The sequence below is a fragment of the Rutidosis leptorrhynchoides genome, chromosome 6 (genome assembly GCF_046630445.1).
Source record: "Rutidosis leptorrhynchoides isolate AG116_Rl617_1_P2 chromosome 6, CSIRO_AGI_Rlap_v1, whole genome shotgun sequence".
NCBI classification, from domain to species: domain Eukaryota; kingdom Viridiplantae; phylum Streptophyta; class Magnoliopsida; order Asterales; family Asteraceae; genus Rutidosis; species Rutidosis leptorrhynchoides.
In genome coordinates this window covers 438969539-438986964 of record NC_092338.1, presented here as the reverse complement: position 1 = coordinate 438986964, position 17426 = coordinate 438969539, and the positions used below count along the sequence as shown (strand labels likewise).

Sequence of the window (17426 nt, the reverse complement as noted above, 5' to 3'; positions counted from 1 at the left end):
TAGGTTAACGATCTTGTTAAATGTTGTTAACCCAATGTTTATAATAACAAAAGAGATTTTAAATTATTATATTATCATGATATTATGATGTACGAATATCTCTTAATATGATATATATACATTAAATGTCGTTACAACGATAAACGTTACATATATGTCTCGTTTCAAAATCATTAAGTTAGTAGTCTTGTTTTTACATATGTAGTTCATTGTTAATATAATTAATGATATGTTTACTTATCATAATATCATGTTAACTATATATATAACCATATATATGTCATCATATAGTTTTTTTACAAGTTTAAACGTTTGTGAATCACCGGTCAACTTGGGTGGTCAATTGTCTATATGAAACCTATTTCAATTAATCAAGTCTTAACAAGTTTGATTGCTTAACATGTTGGAAACATTTAATCATGTAAACATCAATCTCAATTAATATATATAAACATGGAAAAGTTCGGGTCACTACACCTGCATTGTTCAGTTGTTCAATATAGTCATATGTATTTTTACTACAAAATACATTTGGTAAGTTTCATTTGCTCCCTTTTTCTCTATCATTTTTGGGACTGAGAATACATGCGTTGCTTTTATAAATGTTTTACAAAATAAGCACAAGTTCATGAAACTACATTCTACGATTTTTTTGTTATACCGGATATCTGTACTTATTATTATTATGCTTGGTAACCTAAGAATTAGTGAAAAACACTAATTGACGCGAATCCTAAAGTTAGATCTACGGGCACCAACCACCCCCATTTTCGAATAGTGGAAATGCTTTAGTACTTCGAAGGGTTCTTGTCATACATTTGAATAGTGGAATGTATGATGCCTTATATCTTAAGCGCTCTATGTTAAGGTCGGTTACCAGGCGACTCATCGTATGAATGATTTTTGCAGTTGTAATGATCCTGCACATTTAATTAAATGAAATCTTGTGGCTTATTAAATATTATGATTATTATATAGAAATTAAACCTATGAACTCACCAACCTTTTGGTTGACACTTTAAAGCATGTTTATTCTCAAGTATGAAAGAAATCTTCCACTGTGCATTTGCTCATTTTAGAGATATTACTTGGAATCATTCATGACATATTTCAAAAGACGTTGCATTCGAGTCATTGAGTTCATCAAGATTATTACCAAGTCATTTATAGTTGGATATATATTAAGAAGTGGTATGCATACTGTCAACTTTCAATGTTATGAAAGATTGTCTTTTCAAAAACGAATGCAATGTTTGTAAAAATGTATCATATAGAGGTCAAGTACCTCGTGATGTAATCAACTGTTATGAATCGTTTATAATCGATATGGACTTCATCAGGATGGATTAGGACGGGTTATCACATTACCGCATGCAATAAAAGATAATAGTTATTAATAGCATAACCCACCATTAATATAAATAAAATCCAAGAGTGATAAACCAAATTCCAAAGTAGTAAACCAAACAATAAACATAATGTGCTAATAGCCCGGTTTATAACATCCAGTAAGTCTTATATAAAGAAAGTATGGCGGATGAAAAAGGAAAGAAGCTCATGGTCAACGACCCTTATCTTCCTCTTCTGTCGGGTACGGAAGGCAGGTCCATCATTTCTCGGCCTATTACATTTCGCCTCTAACGCAGCAACCCTGGCAGTTAAGGCTACTATCAATCTCGCCATCTCAACGAACCTCGCTTTAGCCTCGTATGTATAAGTATTTATACCTGTGACTCTTTCCTCCATTCTCTCAAGATCACCGGGGTGCGGATATGTCCTAGCTATATCACTCAAGGCGTTAACACGATCAACAATATTCCTGTTACGGTTAGTATGAACCAAATCCAATGCATAAAGGTTCACGGGATGGTTAGATATCTGATGCGGAGCAGGTGCTGCTGCTGGGGCTGGAGCATTCACCTCAGCCATACTGGAGTCGCTGTCACTGCTTCCTGAATCTTGTGACATCTAACTCATAGTACAAGAACACAAACAAAATAGATTAGTCAAGTAAATAACGTTAGTCACAAAGTACTCATGTAATGACTAAGTTCCGGTCGTAGTCTAGACTCATCAAGGTGTTCTAATGACTAAATCAGACACACTAATCCAAGTCCTAGTTTCCCTACGAACCGTTAGCTCTGATACCAACTATAACACCCCGCCAAATTACCATCTAACGGCGTGTTAATTCCGGTCTCACAGTTAACAGTTACGCCCTCTATATGAGACGTTTAAAGCAATCGCATTTAATTTTATTTAAAAATTAACTTTCAAAAACATAAGTCAATAATCCCAAAATAGAAACACTGTTGTGATCGTAACTACAAGCCAACAGTATTTAAACAGTATAAAAGTTTTAAATGTGAAAGTAAATAATGTTCTTTAAAATCAAATGCTGACTCCACGGCCAGTCATGCAGCAAACACAGCGGAAGCATACCTCTTAAGGACCTGAGAATAACAACACGCAAAAACAGGTCAACAAATAATGTTGGTGAATCTACAAGTTTAAAGTAATGTAACAGTATCTGAAAAACAGTTATCAGAAAAATAGTTTAGTTTCCTTGACCACGAGATTCTATCGTTTGCATAAACTGAGCACCTGAATACTAGCAATGACCCGAGTATAGAAGCCACTATACCCGACCTTACCTCGTAAAATGTTATACACTTGTTCAAATGTATTTAATGTTCAAAGTAAATGTACCACTGTTTTTATAGCGGGTGAGGTTGTTAACCTAACGGATCCGTCCATCTAAATTGTCCTTACACCGATGGTATTAAAAGTATTCAAGCTAGAGACTTTTTGAACAAACTCATTATGCATATGTGTAGTACTCATGTCAATATAAAAGTATTTGAAAATGTAAATATAACAGCGTGTATTCTCATCCCTGAAAACATGTAAAAAGCGGGACTGTAGACTCACCTTTGAAATAAGCTCGGATTGAAAAGTGAACAATTAACTTGTACAGTTTATAGCCGAGTAATGCAACCTAAGTATACGTATATAGGTTGGTCAATATATGTATCTTAAATAAGTGTGGTTTCATAGTGTACGTTTTCTTATTGCTCGACTCGACACGTTTCAAAGTAAAAGTCAACTATATCATGCAAGTCAAACAAAGTCAACCAAAGTCAAACCAAAAGTCAAACTTGGTCAATGTGGTCAACTAAAGTCAACATCAGTAGGTTCATGTCAAATATTGGTCAACATATCAAACCTAAGTCAAACAATACGTTTTAGGTCATGAATGATCATTTTTACAATTTCAGTTTATCGTCATGCACAAAGTTTATGAACACGTAGCATACTTAGCACATTATTTCATAGTACAAAATTCAAGTAAATATGACAAACTCCAGATCATAAATATACTTAAAATCGATTTCAAAAAGTCCAGCCAGATACTCATACGACAATTAAAAGTCAGGAATCAGAAGGGATACATTTGGGGTTTGCCAAGTCAGTTTCTGACCGCGCACTGATTTCATTTTGGCTATAACTGGAGTTAGGAACATGCAATTGATACAAGACCAGTGGACATAGTTCAAAGACAAATCAAAGTAACACATATAAAAAATCTAGCAACTTTTATTTAGCCAATTTGTACAGTTTATTCGTGCAATTTGAACATTCAGTTATCAGCTCAAATCAGAATTCACATAAAGTATGGCTCTATTGTGCCCAATGCATAAGGTTTCAGAGATTGACATACACTAACAATAAGTCACATATCATATTAAGTTTCATTTTCCAGAAGCATAAATGCTCAAACAATTCACAAAATCCACAGAGTACAAAACAGTGTGCAATTTACAGATTCGATTCTCATTTAGTTAGTCACATTCGCATTCGATTATCCGAAGATCTAGATACAATTAGCCTATAATATCTACATTAAAGATGAAGTACTTTTTGTCTAATTTTCAAATATGCAAAGCTTTAATCACAGAGGTTAACACATTTTTTCATACAAGGTTATTTTCATGCAAGTGTTGTATAAAACTACATTTACACTAATTCTAGCATATCTCGGGCTATACATAAGCAAACGACATGATATCCTAGTCTAACTTGAGTGTTTTTAAATTATATTTCCAGTGGTATAAGTCTCACATGCCAATTAGTTTTCTATCAATACCAGATTTCTGATCAAGCAACAAAAACACAAAGATAATTCAAATCGACATAACTTAATCATACGAAAATGAAATCAAGCGAATCCAAAGCCTAAACTCAATAGTTTTTCGCAAGGAATCTGATTATAATATAATAATTAACATTTGAAAAACTTAATTTTTCTGATCAAGCAAATACAAATTCGTTTTTAAACCCTAGCGCATCAAACAATCAAAATAACGATAACGATTAACATGTACGCGTATAGACTTGAGCAATTAACAACATAACTATGAAACTCACATGAAAATCAGATTTTAAGAATTAGGGTTTATGCAATTATACCTTTGATCGCTAAATTAAATACACCAACGCGTAGAGGAGATCGGGAATTACAACTTTCGTGTTCAAGGTTTTATCAAAAAGTGAAAATTGAATGGTGGTAGTGGTGATGGTGGTCGACTGTTTTGGGAGCCAGGGAGGGAGAAGGATCGACTGCTTTAGGGTTAGGGAAAATAATATGCAGTCTAATTCTATCACAAGTATATATATCTAGCCCTGGCTCTCCTAAATTGCACATAGGTCCCTCAAGTAGTAAAAATTTAACATAAAAGGGGGTGGGGAGAGGGGTTTCGGCCGAATGGGGCCCTCATGGGGTTCCCGAGCTCTCATTTTGCAATCCCGTGTAATCGTGGTCCGTTTTAAGTGCCGTTTAGTCGTACCGAAGGCCCGGAACGCTAACCCGATCGTTAAACGCAACCAATTGTTTAATTTATTAAAAACCCAATAAATTAAATGTTTTAAAAAGTTAATAATTAATAAAATTAATTATTAAAATAAACCCGAGCGTTTCGTTGCTCAAAAAGCTATTATCAAAATCGTATCGTTTTTATCGTATTTCATTATCCGAAATATTTATTTGAATTAATATCCACCCATATTAATTATTAAAACCCTCCGAAGATCAAGTACGCATTTAATACACGTAAACACATAAAAGTTAAATAATCGCCGTTAAAAAAAATAACGGAAGGTTAACGGAAGTAACAGAAAAATCAGAGTTGTTACAATGGTGGAAATAAATCAAATGGGAACCGCGAACCAATTATTAATTGGCAACTTTAAAACTGCAAGAGATGTAATTACATATGATTGGTGCGGTTTTATTTTAGAGCGGTTGATAGTGAACAAGAGATTGTAGAGCCAATCAAACGAATCGATATGGTTTACAGGATCCGTTATAATTTTAATTGTAAGTATGCTATGCAAATAACATTCTTCATTGTGTATATATTGAATAAAAATAAAAATATTGTAAAAAATGTATGTTGAATGTTAAAAAAATTAATCATTAATCAGAAAAATTTATAATTCATAACCCAGATTTTATCATTCATAACCTCATTTTTGTATCATTCATCACTCACACAAAAAAATTTTATTCACCTTGTTTTTATTCAATAGATTACCTGCTATGGTCATTCATTTTGTTTTATATGATTCATCAAAACATAGTAAGTAAACACTTGGAAACTAATAATGTAAAATTACAGTTGCATTATGTGGAAGCGACAAGGATTGCAAACATGGAGGTACCGAAGAAAGGAACAACATTATCGATTTGGACAACAAAAATGTTGAAGAAGAGGGAAAAAGAAGAAATAAAACAAGAAGAATTTGGAAAAGTGTAAATTGAGGACATAAGGAATGAAAGAGAGGATGAAAGAGAGGATGAAAGAGAGGAAGAAGAAGAAGAAGAAGAAGAAGAAGAAGAAGAAGAAGAAGAAGAAGAAGAAGAAGAAGACGACATAGCGATTGAGATAGCGAATGAAGAAGAAAGTGAGGAATCAAATAATCGAAGTGATGAAGCTGAAGAACTTGAGAAGGTAAAAAAAAATCTTTCATATTAAAATTTAAAATAGTAAATACAATACAAATATAAATATAAAATTTCAGTTTGTATACATGATAAAAATTGATTTTGATACAATATTTCATGTATAGAAAAATCATATTGTATTAAACTGATACTTTAATATAATAAAATATAGGAATGTGAATATGGGCTTGAAAAAGATTTAAACCTGATCAAAAAGGTTGCAATCAGAAACAAAAAGAGATTAGAAAAATTCCCAAATAATCAGAAGATTCAGTTGGGGATAACAAAGATGATTGAAGTCTTAGATGATCTAGAGGACATGTGGTCAGATGTAAACACCCCAAAAAAAGGAATAATGATGATAAAATGTCACCAATCAGGGATTTTAAAATCGAAAGTGAAGAAGAAAATAATAATGATGATGGAGAAAAAGAGATGCAGGAAACAAGTGCAGAGAATAACATACAAGCTGGGAATGAGCAAGAAGTTGAAGAAAGGGAGGTAAAAGAACTAAAAGGAATAAACTGAAACAATACAAACATTGTTTATTATATGATGAATGTTAACAATGAATAATTCTTTATTTCATGTGAATGCTCACTGTTTGAATCAAAAGAATGTTGCTAGTGAACAAAGGAATAATGTGATCCATACTGAGGTAGATAAAAAATATTAGTAAAAAATAACAAAACAAATTATTAATAATATGATAAAAACTATAACTATAATCAATATTTATTTTAGGTGAATGCTGAAGAAATAGATGAAGAAGTTGATGCTAGTCCACAAGTGAATGTCAAAAAAGTTGAAAAAAGAAGACAAGATAATAGTACTGAGGTAGATAATATTAATGAAAAAATATCAAGAATAATTATTTATAAAAACAATATGATAAAAACTATACTATAATCAACGTTTAAATTCAGGTGAATGTTGATGCTAGTGCACAAGTGACTGTCAAAGAAGTTGAAGAAAGAAGCAAAGAAAATAGTACTGAGGTAGATAATATTAATGAAAAAATATCAAGAATAATTATTTATAAAAACAATATGATAAAAACTATACTATAATCAACTTTTAATTCAGGTGAATGTTGATGGATTGAATAAGCTAGTAGATGCTAGTGAAAAGTTGAAAGTTACAGATGGTGAAGATAGAAATAAAGAGACTAATAATGAGGTAGACAATACTAATGAAAAATAGCAAGAATAGTTATTTATTATATGATAAGAGCTAACTAAAATAAATGTTTAATTCAGGTAACTAATGAAGCATTGGATAAGGAGGATGGTAATGAAAAAAATAAACAAGTTGAAGAGGGAGTTGTTATGATAGCTGAGGTCCTGAAAGATATAAATGAAAAGAATCAAAAAGATGTTTTGTATGAAAATAAAAATGATGAAGAGGGCATGAAAGGAAAAGAGAAACGAGAAACTCGTTTAGCAGCAGTGTACAGATCACCCTGGTATGAACGGCAGGTGAACATCAAAGCAAAAATTGAGAAGGAAGAGAAGAAAATTGCAAGATACTTCAAATCTTTTCTGGAAAAAGATTAGTAAGTATACTTTTATATATTGTCATTCACGTATTAAAAAACACAACTAATAGTTACCAGAATAGTGACATATATAATGATAAAATTAACATAATTTCGGATATCTATTTTTTTTCAAGCGATTTTGTGTACACTTGTGATTATCCAGCAGCATGTTTCCCAATGCCCATGTCTAGTCTTTTCTATCGGATAGCTGTTCATGCACCAGTAATTGATGTTTGGTCATCAATGCTGAATGTTGAAGAAAAGCATGCTTCGGATAATTCTCCGAAAAGATACTTCATGACAACAAATTTCATTGTAAGTTTTTAAAAAATATTAAATCATTTCAATATAAATGTATAAATTAAATGAATAGATATCATTCATGAGTTATTTTATATCATATGTTTAAAAATATTTTTTATCATTCATAAACTAACTTGATATTATTCACCATGTAGAGAATCGAGATGTTGATGAAGAGTAAGCCAACCAAATCAGACCAGAAAGAATTCAATGCCAATGTACTTAATTTTGTGAAAGATGATGAAGGAAAAAGGAATTTCAGTTCATATGATCTGGTATGAAAAAAATGACAAATAAAAATTATATATTTACAAATTCAATATTAAAATGAAGAATTATATTTCATATAAACTGATATAAATATAAAAAAAATCAATACAGGTGATGTTTCCAATCTGCAAATCTGATCACTTTTATCTGATCTGTGCACACATGAAAACTGGAATCCTTGATGTGATTGACAATTCAGGAAAAGAAGTTATATACGAAAACAATTATGGCAAGATACCAACAAATGTGGTAAGTAAACTCTGAAATGTTACTTCAATAACTATATATAATTGCATATAGTTTATGATGAATGATAAAAACAATATGAACATTATATGTTAAAAAACTGCAGATAGTTATGATGAATACTAAAAATACAGATGAATGATAGAAATATAGATATTACTGCTTATAGTATATCATGAATAATAGAATATTAGATATTAAAAAAACTGCGTATAATTATGATGAATGATAAAAAAAAAGTATAGATAAATGATATACATAGATGAATAATTAATTGTAAAGTTGTATGTAAAATAGATTAAAATGAATGATGTTGAATTAGTGATTAATAAAAATTGTTATTGATTAAATTATTGATAACCATCGTGTTTAACTATAGGTAGTTTGTTTTACTAAAATGTTTAATACTTAACTAAGAGAATATATTGTTTTTAGGGATTGTTTTTTAAACAGTATCTAAAAGATCAAGGAAATCCAATTGAAAAAATGGGATGCAAAGTAAACGTGGTACCAATGGCATGGAGCACAAAATCAAACGATATAGACTGTGGTGTTTTCATGATGCGTCACATGGAAACATACATGGGAGATCCTAAATGGAAGAGCGGGTTTTTAAAGAAAGACCAAGTTAAATCAGACAGTTGAACGAATTGCGTGTGAAATATGGAGTGAAGATTTTAACACATCCTACCAATAAATCTATGAATGAGTGGATGGAAAGGTACAATACCTATGAAGCAACTTATTCAGAAAAGGAGAAAGAAGAGAACCTAAAGAAAGAAGAGATGAATTATAAAGAGACAATTAATTCAAAGTTTTAAAAAGGTCAGTGATGTCTTGGAACAGAAGAAGAATTCGGGTGATGAAATGATATATTTTGGAATTGTGTTTTGACGAATAGTGAACATCAACGTCTTAAAACAGTGTTTGTTTGATGCTTATTTTGTACAAACTAAATGTTTGTTAACTGAATGATGGAAAATGGAACAATGAATGATATATTTGGTGAATGATTGAAAGTTTTATGATGATTGTTTGTGATATATTAGAAAAATTCAAAAACAATGAATGATAGATTAATAATGAGATATAAATGATTATGAATTTATAATAAGGATAGATTATGATTCATGATAACAAAAAAGGATTATTAGATTGTAATATTATGAATTTAAACTAATTTTTTAAAAACAAGATGATTTAAAAAGATATTAATGATTACTAAAAACATACCGTAGTTGTACTGTTACATAATATAATGACTAAAAACAAGATAAACAATATAATGAATGATAAAATTAATGACAAGTGATTAAAAAAGATGAATAATAAAATGCTTTAATGAATGATCCAAAACTTGAAAAAATACCTCGTAATCTAATTTCACAGAAAATTATACAAAAAATAAAATAAAAAATAAAAAAGAGTAGCAGTATAAAAACATATAGAGAATTATAAAAAAGATAAAAACATTAACAATTAATCAGAATCAGAATCTTGATCTTCATATGCAAGGTCTTCATCCTCTTCCTCGCTTTCGTCTTCTAATTCAAAGTCATTGAAATTTTTTCCTTTATTCTTTGCATTATGTACTTGAGTGAGGTCAGTAGTACAAGTCCGAACATTGTGACCATGAATACCACAACGCTTGCAAGCTCTTGTCTTAACATGTTTCTTAACAGCCACTTCTTTGGAAGACAATATCCGATTTGATCTACGTTGAACTTTGTTTCTAATATTCTCCGGAGCACGGATATTCGAATTGACTGGTTTAGAGAATCCCCATAGTCTATTAATATGTTCACCTCTAGTAGATGTAGAAGGCTCATCAGAAGTAGAACCAAGAAAATCGCCAATTAAGACATCAAACTTATCTCTAAAACTAACAAGTTTATCTAGATCATCTCGATATAAAGAGGAAACCTTCCTAAGCTTGTTGAAAACGTGATTGATAATCTTTTTGGATTCAGACTTATCATCAGAATAGACGAAAATGGAATTAAATGTTTCAGATACCTCCTTTGACCACCTCCTCAACAAATGAACCATAGGGATAGCAACAACATCATGAACATGATACACATAAAATATGTGCCTACATAAACGACCTTCACGTGTAAAAAGCAAATACGAACAGCTGGCTTCAGCAGTTTTAACATCAAAAGTAACCTAAAAAAAAGAGAAAATTAAAAAGTTAACAACAAGATAAATAATAAAACATAATGAATGAAAAAAAATGATGAATGACAAAAAAAGATAATGAATGAAAAAAAGATGAATGACAAAAACATGTAATAACAAAAAATTATGATGACTGACAAATATACTGAAAAAAAAATAAATAAATTAAACCAAAATATATATTAAAACAAAAAAAATGTAAATAATCAGATTAGGAAAAATTTAAAAAGATATGAAGTGAAAGCTCACCCTATATTTCCAGTTTAGACGAGGAAGAGAAAATTTCTCTTCAATTACACATAATTGTTTGTCTTCATTCTCTTCAATGGTTGAGCTGATTTGCACACAAGAGATAGAAGACTGAAATATTTCTTCTTGAACTAACAGAAACATGGTTGGTGTATAAAAATCCCTAGCATGCAACTCAATCAGCTTATTGGTAACACAATTAATAGATCTATTATCCATTTCAAACTCGAGAATCGTGTTGTTATGTCGCTGCTTTTCAACTACAACATCGAAGCGTGAAAAAAACTCAACCAATTTAGAATGCTTGTTCTTGCATTTTATAAAGAATGAATTTTCACTATCACAAAGTGATGACGTTCTCATCAATCCAGCCATTGGTGTATCTCGGAAAAAACACGGTATCCACTTCTCCTTCATAGCATACATATCTTTAAACCAATCGACATCATGCAAGCCAAATTCATCTAAAACATGTTGCCAACACTTTTCAAACTTTTCAGCATTCAACTCTTGATTCCAGAATATGTTATTCATTTGCTTACGAAAATCTTTATTTGAAAACAACTCACGACCAACCTATGAAAAAAAAATAATATAAAACAAATGAATGATATCAAAAAAATGAATTAAACTAGAAAATTTACCTTTTTTTCAAGTTTTTGACTGATATGCCACATACATAACCGATGCTGCGCAGTCTTAAACTTTATTTTAATAGCCTCCAACATTGATGGGTCTTGATCAGTAGACACTAAGCCCGGTTCAGTACCAAAAACTTTGAGAAAACAATCAAGAAACCAACTAAACGATTCTATGCTTTCACTAGCTAATAAAGCAGCTCCAAAAATAACAAGCTTCTTATGGTTATCAACTCCAGTGAGAGGTACAAAAACCATGTTATACCTATAATATAAAAAATCAGTAATAAAAAATCATGTAAAATAACATAAAAATTATAAGATGAATGATAAAAATAAAGTATTTCAATCATTCAGTAATGTTTTTAATGTTTAATGAATGAATAATGTCTTAAATAATAATTATTTAGTTAATTTATGATCAAAATAAAGTGCAAGTTTAGGATAAAAAAGAAAAATAAGTAATCTGTCAATATGAATGAGAAAAATCAATGATGAATGATGAATGATTAAATTATGAATGATGAATGATGAATGATGAATCATAAATGATGAAGCATGAATGATGAATGATGAATGATGAATGATGAAAAATGAATAATAAAAATAAAGTGTTGAATGATAAAAATAGAATGATAAATAATAAAAATAAAGTGATACGAATTACAGAAAACTTACATATTTGTACCATATGTAGCATCAAAGCCAACAATATCACTAAACTCTTTGTAGTTCAACTTAAAAATATTGTCAGCCCAAAAAACCCCACGTAAAAAATTATTATGATCACAATAATACTCGACACTGAAGTTAGGTAAAGTATTTTTCTTCATAAGCAGTTGTTCAATAGCAATATGTGCATCAGTATCACCTAGAGATTGGATCAAATCACGATGAAAATTATTGAAATCTACAGGCAAAGGACCAACATTATCAATACCACCACAAAGAGCACTAAAAAGTGTGTGAGCTTTAAATCCACCGATATTTGATCGAGTACTGAGTTTGAAAAGAAATTTCATGTGTTCAGGATCGAACTTCCTCCTTTTATTCAACAAATTCCTATTCCTTTCAGTTATGAGTTTGTGAGTATGCCCCTCAAAAAACTTAAAAATAACAATCTTACCCTCGAAAAGTTTGAATCTAATGCAAGCTTCACATTCAACCTTAATACTAGAAGATTTACGATTAGACACTTTCCTACGCTGACGCTTTCGCTTTGCAGGTTTATCAGGAAAGGAAGAATGAGTATCAGGGGAAAATTGAGATGGATTGACAATAGCAGGTGGATTAACAATAGCAGGGGGAACAAGAGCTTTTGGGGCAGGACGACCTGCCCTATTACACCTATAAACTTGGTAAATAATTGAACCATCTTCATCTTTATTTTCAGAAGCTTTCTTAATATTGAACCCAGCAGCCTCAGCATATAAGTCATAAAAATATAAACAATCTTGCCATGATCTAAAAACGGAACCAATAACAGGATTAAAATGATCTGGAACATTAGGAAACCACAATTTCTTTTCATCAGGACCTTCATCCTCATAAGAAGACAAAAAATGATTTCTACAGACAGAGTTGGTGCCTATAAATGAAAAATTCCATAAAGTTAGTTATAAATTACATGATGAATGATGAATGATACATGATGAATGATAAAAAAAAAAAAAATGAAACAACATAAAGTTTATGATAAATAATAAAAAAATTCATACAATAATTAGATTAAAAATGTTACATGATGATGAAAGAAAAACAAATTACGAATGTTATATATTAAAAACTGCCTACATTTATAATGAATGATTAAAAATACAGATGAATGTTAAAAAAAATACATAATGAATGGTACAAAAGTACATGAAACTGCGTATAGTTTATCATACAACACAAACAATAACAACAGCACTAAAAAGTCTATAAAAAACATTTATTATACAACAAAACTCTAAAAAGGCAGATTTCACTGATCAATCAAACATATATCTTAAACAGAAAAATTACATTTATCATTGATCAAATGCATATCTAATTCATATGAAAAACACTAAACATAAAAAGCGACGTGATGAATGATAAAAATATCAGATGAATGATGAATGAAAAACTTACTTGAAAACGTATCAGGAACAGAATCAGCAGCTGATTCAGTAGACGAATTCGTAATAACATGAACTGCAAAAAAAAAAAAAAGAAACGAACGATGTATATCAATTTAACCTAATTTTAAACATAAACTAATTTAAGTAAAACAGAAAAAGAGGATACGAATGAACGTAACCATCAGATTGAGCAATTGAAGTTGAATATGCGATTGAAGTTGAATCCATGAGTATATGTGATGATGAAGACGATGAATATTGATGATGAATACAGAGATCGAAAGTAACAGAAATATGTACTAAAATTAGAAATTACAAAATTAAGAATGAACGATTGAAATTGAATCTACGATTGAAGTTGAATCGATGAATATATGTTGAAGATTAATGATGAAGATGATGAATATTGATGACGAAGAGAGAGAACGAACAGAAGAGGAATGAACGAGGCGAAAAGATAAAATATACCGGAATTAAAAATGTGAAATTCCAAAAATACCCCTCCGCGTTTTTCCAGTATAAATTGAATTTTTTATTAAAAATATGAAATGTGAGGCCGATATTCACTTATCCAGTTTGTACCCCATTTAGTGCTTATCCATGGATTGGTCCAATATATATATATATATATATATATATATATATATATATATATATATATATATATATATATATATATATATATATATATATATATATATATATATATATATACGTATATATATATACATATACGCATATATATATATATATACGTATATATATATATATACGTATATACGTATATATATACGTATATATATACGTATATATATACGTATACGTATATATATACGTACATATGTATACGTGTATATATATACGTATACGTATATATATATGTATACGTATATATATACACGTATATATACGTATACGTATATATATATATATATATATATATATATATATATATATATATATATATATATATATATATATACGTATATATATATATATATATGCGTATATGTATATATATATACACGTATATATACGTATACGTATATATATGTATATATATACATATATATATACGTATATATATAAACATATATATACGTATATATATGTATCCCCCACACACATGCCATCAAAATCAGTCGAAGCAAATACAAATTTGACAACCTATTCAAGTAAATCATGCTTAAACTAAAGAATGAAAAAATTTAAAAGGAGTTGGACCAAAGTCAATCTCAACCCGACTAAGAAGAATAGGTGTATGATCCAATCAATCTCTTTTCAATGTTGTTAACTTTAAGTCAGGAAACAAGTCAGTCATATTTTGTGAAACCAATGCTCTATCTAAGTAGCTCGTTTTCGAACCTTTTTTATTAATATAAGTGAATTTACTCTCTCCCAATGGCAAATCACATAGTTCAGAGTCAACAAGGAAAGAGTTAAAGTTTGTAGCCTCATGTACGTTAAAAATAGAACCCAACCGATCCTCTTGAAACTGAACCTCATTCAAATCTCCATTAATTAAGTACATAACAACCATGATGATTGATGTGTGTTTTCTACACCTATTTAAATTAGAACTAAACCTAATAATTAACTCCACATAAATGAGCAATTATCTCAATCGTATGTAGCTAGAATAGGTAAGTTCAAGTTTGTCCACAGAGAGCAGCTATTTAAGATTTAAATGACTAATAATTATCCTAAAGATTAAAGTGTAAAAGTAAGGGTTCTGTAATAAAACTAAATACAAAAAGTAAATCAACGAATAACCAAGATTGACGAAGCGGTGTTCACTCAGATGATTCACCGATGACGTGGATTGTTCTCTTAATTAAAACCGATTAAATTGTCTGATAAATTAACCTAATCATTTTGTAACGACCCAACCCGTAATCCAATCGAATACGCAAGATAATTTTTATTTTTTTTATATATACAGGAGGGTGCGCGGCCCGCAACCCTCAATGTGCGCGACGCGCACAAAGCCAAAACAGTTCTGTCCGGATTTTCCAATTTTCGTTTAATGATCTCCCACTTCCTGACACTTTTAGACTAAACGCTTTTCACAACATGTTATAATATGTAAAACTAACACGTTTCAATAATAAAACAAGTTTTACGACACCGGGCCCACATCGGTCATTTTACGACTTTCGTACAAAATACAAGTTTTCGACTACATGAGTTTAAGTTCCAAACAAAACTACGAGCATGATGTTTGGGGATAAACTACCCAATCCTAAGTCGAAACTAAAAGTAATCCAAGCAAGCCGCAAAAGGGGAAATCATCTAATCCCGAGCATACCCTTGGCATGTCCGCCTCCGAACCTAAAAATGCAAACAACGAGAGGGTAAGCTAATGCTTAGTTAATGCAATACTTATACGCATACGTACATAATTCAATTACTTGCATTCACCTACACAAATAACACACGTCATTAGCAATTCATATAATCAAAAAATCAAGCGTACGACAAGCCAACATCAATAGCATATAGATCTCGTCAATAATAAATGCTAAAATATAAATACGTGGAAACCACCCATTAATCAGATCACAAGGGAATAATCCCCCCTTGAAAGAGCCATGATGTTCACATCATCTATTAGTACCAAATCCCAATTCCATGAGTGGTATCGTCAACATCGAACTTAAAACCCACTCATCACGCTTAATGTGGTATAGTCAACACCGAACTTTAAACCCATATATGAGGTATCGTCACATCGAACTTTAACCCCTCATCGCTAGCCAATACAAATATGATGTGGTATCGTCAACAACGAACTTTAAACCCACACATGAGGTATCGTCAACATCGAACTTTAAACCCTCATCACGCATCACTACAATAGTGGTATGGCATCGTCAACATCGAACTTTAAATCCATACATGAGGTATCGTTAATACCGAACTTTAAGCCCTCATCGCAAAACAACACAACAAGGATATGGTATCGTCAACATCGAACTTTAAGCCCATATCACGAGAGGATGGTAAATGCTTACCATTCTCCAACAAGTGGCCGACGAGGAGTGCATCCTAACGGATGACACTCTCCACATAACACAAGTCAAACGTGGTCAACAAAGAGTCAATCCTTCCGGATATCACTCACCACGCGTCCTAAACCCAATGTGGCCCACAAGAGAGTGTATTCTACCGAATAATACTTGCCACTTCACACGCAAGCAACCCAATTATATACATAAACGTATAAGTATTCCACTCACCTCAATTACTTGAAAAGCAATCCCGCTTGAGCTCCTAAATGTCCAAATGCAATCACCTAAGTAATTCACAAACAAATAAGCTAAACACTCTAGCTTATGCCCAAAACACCATAAGTGCAATTTCGACCCATTAGCACTTACTTCCACTTTGACTGAGTCAAATCTCACCCGAAGACCCCCATGATCACAATCGACTAGTGATTATGTTCCAACAACTCATTTTACTCAAGGTTTCATCATCAAAACATATTACTTGCATCAATTTACACATAACCCATTTTGACCTAATCTCAAGTCAAAACACCCATTTGCAAGCTTACACAATTAATCACTTATAACCTAAGTTAACTAGTGATATTAACACCCAAACATGATTATCAACTAATCAATTTCATCATCCAACCCAAAACCCACCAACAATGGTTATCAACACCATTTACTAACTCAATCACCCAATTATCAACTAGTGGGTTTACTCAAAAACAGCTAAATCAAAACCTCAATTATGAACACTAATCAAACTATGAAAACTCAGAGTTAGAACTTACCAATAATACCACAACGTAGCTAGGAGTGAGATGAACAACTTTAACACTCGAGCTTTTGATCGATTCAAGCTCCTTCTTCCCCAAATCTCCAAATCTCTCTCTA

General features: G+C 31.0%; 1 protein-coding gene across 1 annotated transcript; it reads right to left on the bottom strand.

Annotated features, from left to right (window-relative positions):
• Positions 1-9842: 9842 nt before the first annotated feature.
• LOC139855308 (protein FAR1-RELATED SEQUENCE 5-like) lies at positions 9843-15076 on the bottom strand. The gene is made up of 7 exons (XM_071844539.1): positions 14929-15076; positions 13716-13835; positions 13547-13609; positions 12110-13019; positions 11438-11696; positions 10794-11369; positions 9843-10532 (listed from the first exon to the last, which is right to left on the bottom strand). Exons 1-7 carry the CDS (start codon positions 15074-15076, stop codon positions 9843-9845), a joined length of 2766 nt encoding a protein of 921 aa, XP_071700640.1.
• Between the last annotated feature and the right edge of the window lie 2350 nt (positions 15077-17426).

Excerpts from the sequence above, each read along its gene's own strand:
- LOC139855308 (XM_071844539.1), bottom strand. The coding sequence starts at position 15,076 with ATGGTTGTTATGTACTTAATTAATGGAGATTTGAATGAGGTTCAGTTT. Across the intron at positions 13,836-14,928 it reads TGATTTGCCATTGGGAGAGA|TACATATTTCTGTTACTTTC; the intron begins GTAAATTCACTT and ends TTCTAATTTTAG. Across the intron at positions 10,533-10,793 it reads GTCTAAACTGGAAATATAGG|GTTACTTTTGATGTTAAAAC; the intron begins GTGAGCTTTCAC and ends TCTTTTTTTTAG.